Source organism: Echinops telfairi, unplaced genomic scaffold (assembly GCF_000313985.2).
Source record: "Echinops telfairi isolate 266 unplaced genomic scaffold, ASM31398v2 ScPeMD7_2291;HRSCAF=2852, whole genome shotgun sequence".
Taxonomy (NCBI): Eukaryota; Metazoa; Chordata; class Mammalia; order Afrosoricida; family Tenrecidae; genus Echinops; species Echinops telfairi.
In genome coordinates this window covers 47,627,546-47,631,549 of record NW_022106189.1, presented here as the reverse complement: position 1 = coordinate 47,631,549, position 4,004 = coordinate 47,627,546, and the positions used below count along the sequence as shown (strand labels likewise).

Genomic DNA, 4,004 nt, shown 5'->3' with positions numbered 1-4,004 from the left:
GAATTAACATTTAAACTATCATAAAGCTCCTTAACTTCCTCAGTGAGAGATTAAATACGCACATGTTTTTGATTTGAAGGTTTCTTTTATGTCAGTCTAAATTCTATCATATTTTGAGTTTTTAAAATAAATCATTTCCGGTCGGGCCGGGCCGGGCCGGGACGGGGGGCGGGCGGCGGCGCGGGCGGCGGGCCTGGCCCCCGGGATGGCGATGTTCCGCAGCCTGGTGGCCTCGGCTCACCAGCGGCAGCCGGCGGCTGGGCCCGCGGGCGGCGACAACGGCCTGGAGGCGCAGTTCAGCTGCCCCATCTGCCTGGAGGTCTACCACCGGCCCGTGGCCATCGGCAGCTGCGGCCACACGTGAGTGCGCCCGGCCTGGCGGGCAGCGGGGCCCGGGCTCGGGCTCGGGCTCCTGCGCGGCGCACCCTGCCCGCAGGCAGCCAGCCGCCCGCCCTCCCCGACGCCACTGTGGATAGATGCTGGGCGCCGGCCGCGGTGGTACACGACGGCGGCTTGGCAGCCGCCTCGCGTCCAGGCCCACCGCCCATTCGTCTCGCTCCTCGGAGCGGAGCGCCCCAAAGCTCGGGAAGGGCTTGTTTGGAGTTGAGCGCTGTTTTGTTTGGAATTGTTTCGAAGAAGAATGGGGCACACTGGGCAGGCTGGCCCGCAGGGGACCAGAGCCAGGCATTTTGCTGCGGTTTGCGGGCCTGCTCTGGGCCTCTCCCAACGGCGGAATAGCTCAGCTGTTACTCACTGAGCGGCTAAACTAGCCGGAACGTCATCGATTCCAGCCCACCAGCTGCTCCGCGAGAGAAAGATGACGCTGTCTGCCTCCGTAAACACGTAGTCTCAGAAGCCCTAAAAGGACAGTTCTACACTGCCATATAGGGTAGCTGTGTGCCTGACCGACGTTGTTAATTAGGGAAGCGGGAAACGCGGAGGGGATAGAGCCCCAGTCTGGGGCTGTGGGCCGCCGGTTGAGGGGGCAGGACTTCCGCCCCAAGAAGGGGGACCGGCCAGGTAGGAAGGAGGTCCTGAAAGATTTTGCAAACAAAGGCAGGTGACTTCGGAGACTGCGGGCCCTGAAAGAGAGCGAGTCAGGGTCAGGGTCCAGAGCAGGCCTGCCCGCTCTGGGAACGCGTGAGCAGGCTAATCTAGCGCAGGGGGCTGCTCCCTAGCTCTCAGAAGGCTAGTGACTGGGTGGCTTGGATCCCCTTGGAGCAGAATTGGTTTCTTGTAAACGCTGGTGAGTAGGCGTCTCCAGGAGAGCTGTCCTTCCACTAGTAGGCGTTGAGGGCGAGGCCAGGCTGCTGGGGACTTAGTTTGGGCACCCATGCTGCCTGCGTGGGCTTTGGGGGGTGGCTCATCTAGAGGAACCCCTGTGCATTGCGGGGCGATGGCCTCCTGTGCAACTCAGCACCCCTCTTCCTCATTCTCAGAAGTGCCTTCCTTGCAGTTGAGATTTGAGTAGCTCAGCCCAGCACACGCCTCACCTGGAGCTCCTCCAGCTGGCTGCTGTCTGGGCTTGCCCCCCTGCCTTTTGCTTGGGGGCGCCTACCTGCAGGAGCACAGGAAGTTACAGGTGCCCACGCTTCCCACAGATGCCTTCTTTATATCTGCCTGAGTTCCCCACCGCCCTCCCCCCACCCCCCAAGTGTTTGCTCTCTGCAAAGTTGATTTGGAGGTGTGGTTATGCATTGGGTCGTGTGAAGAAATCAGCAGTTCAAAACCACCAGCAGCTCCATGGGGGAACTACTGGGCTTGCTACTCCAGTAAACAGTCTCACAAACCCACAGGGGCAGTTCTCCTCAGTCCTACAGGGTCCCTATGAGTTGGCCTCAACTCGATGGCAAGGAGATTGGTTTGGTGGGTTGTTGTTTTCTTAATCGTTTTATTAGGGGCTCATACAACTCTTATCACAGTCCATACATACATCAATTGTGTAAAGCACATTTGTACATTCATTGCCCTCATCTTTCTCAAAACATTTCCTCTCCACTTAAGCCCCCGGCATTAGGTCCTCATTTCCCCCCTCCCTCCCCACTGCCCCTTCCCTTATGAGCCCTTGATAATTTATAAATTATTATTTTGTCATATCTTGCCCTTTCCGACGTATCTTGCCTCATCCACTTTTCTGTTGTCCGTCCCCCAGGGAGGAGGTCACATATAGTTCCTTGGTTTGGTGGGTCTTTTTACAGCCTTGCCTGCCCGCTGGGGATGGTGGGGAGAGCTCCGGTGCCCAGGCCTGGACACCCCGGGCAGATGCCCCAGACAGGCCATGATCTAAGGCCAAGAGAGGCCACTTGTAGCAGTCACTCAGGCCTGTGCGCCCCACCCCCAGGTTCTGTGGGGAGTGCCTCCAGCCCTGCCTCCAGGTACCGTCCCCCCTCTGCCCGCTCTGCCGCCTACCCTTCGATCCCAAGAAAGTGGACAAGGCCACCCATGTGGAGAAGCAGCTCTCGTCCTACAAAGCTCCCTGCCGTGGCTGCAACAAGAAGGTACCCCCTGTGGCACCTACCATGCCTGGCTGCTCAGCCTGCTGGCGGGCAGCTGGTGGGCTCTGCTTTTGCATGTGTACCCATCCCTCTCACAGGAAGGGTGTGCTAGGGCTGAGGGAGGGGTACAGGACCTGCTGGCTGCCTGATGACCTGTGCCCACCAGTCCCTGGAGGGTCCCCCACATCATGTCATGGTCCCTGCAGGCCCCCACCCACCCACGGGGTGCCTGAGTGTGGAGCTGCTGCTCTATGCATCCCACTCACCAGGCCTCTGCCATTGACCTGTGGCCTCTGGTGTCCTCCGGCCTCGTAGCTCCAGTTGGCCCCTCTGTCCAGGACCAGCTGATACTAGGCATTAACTCTGGGCTCTCAGGGTAGTGTGGCCACACCCCCAGTTGAGGGCACTAGAGGCTGCTGGTGCTTTGTCCTTTGTTGTGAAGGCATGGGAGGATCCCTCTACTGTACCACAGCCTCAGCCCACCCCCTGCTGGCACAAAAGGACAGCCCCCAGGTCACTCAGGTGCCCCACCTGCAGTCTGGGAGAGCCGCTCCCCTCCCCTGGCTCTCAGGCCCACCTCCTCTGCCCCTGCCCTAGGTGGCTCTGGCAAAGATGCGAGTCCATGCCTCATCCTGCGTGAAGGTCCAAGAGCAGATGGCCAACTGCCCCAAGTTCGTCCCCGTGGTGCCCACCTCTCAGCCCATCCCCAGCAACATCCCCAACAGGTCCACCTTCACCTGCCCGTACTGCGGCGCCTGCAACCTAGACCAGCAGGAGCTGGTGAAGCACTGTGTGGAGAACCACCGCAGTGACCCCAACCGCGTGGTCTGCCCCATCTGCTCGGCCATGCCCTGGGGGGACCCCAGCTACAAGAGTGCCAACTTCTTGCAGCACCTACTCCACCAGCACAAGTTCTCCTACGACACCTTTGTGGATTACAGCATCGACGAGGAGGCAGCCCTCCAGGCAGCCCTAGCCCTGTCTCTGTCTGAGAACTGAAGGCCCCGGCCACAAGAGTGCAGCTGCGCGCCCCTCCACGCCCGAGGACGGCTCCCTGGCGGAGCCTCTGGGAGATGAGGGGTCACCGAAGGAGCGGAGCGGGGCCAGGTGGGGCAGCCTGTAACTGAGAGGAGGTGGCATCCTTCAAAGCCACAAGGACCTGAAGGCTGGGGAGCACTGGGGCTGCCATAGAAGGCCCCGCCCACTGTGCACCCTGCCTTCCTGCCGTTGGTACTGGTGGTGGTCCCCAGAAGGCCTGGCTTTTTCTACAGCGCCCGCGTGAGATCTTTTCACCTTTTATAGTGAAAGCAGACGCTGCCTCCTCATACCGCAGTATCCGTGTTTGACTAGGAATAATATTATTTTTATGGAGCATTTACAAGATTATATTTTTAAAAAAACAACAACCAAAACGCAGCATTGTCTGGGACTGGGGAAGGGGCAGCCAGGCGGGTCTGTGGCACAGCTCTGTCCCTGGAGGCCCTCCCTGTCCAGTCATTGGTGGTTTTC

The 4,004-nt window shown here is 59.6% G+C and overlaps 1 protein-coding gene across 3 annotated transcripts in view; it reads left to right on the top strand.

Annotated features, from left to right (window-relative positions):
- The first annotated feature begins 205 nt into the window (after window positions 1–205).
- Window positions 206–4,004, top strand: part of RNF166 (ring finger protein 166) — a 5,837-nt gene continuing 2,038 nt past the window's right edge. The window contains exons 1-3 of one of the 3 annotated variants that reach the window (XM_045293662.1): window positions 206–360; window positions 2,342–2,498; window positions 3,093–3,209. In XM_045293662.1, the coding sequence (XP_045149597.1) occupies window positions 206–360; window positions 2,342–2,498; window positions 3,093–3,209 (429 nt within the window). Of the gene's footprint in view, window positions 361–2,341; window positions 2,499–3,092; window positions 3,993–4,004 lie in introns of those variants that run through there. The other 2 variants (XM_045293663.1, XM_004704503.2) reach the window with 2 other exon arrangements.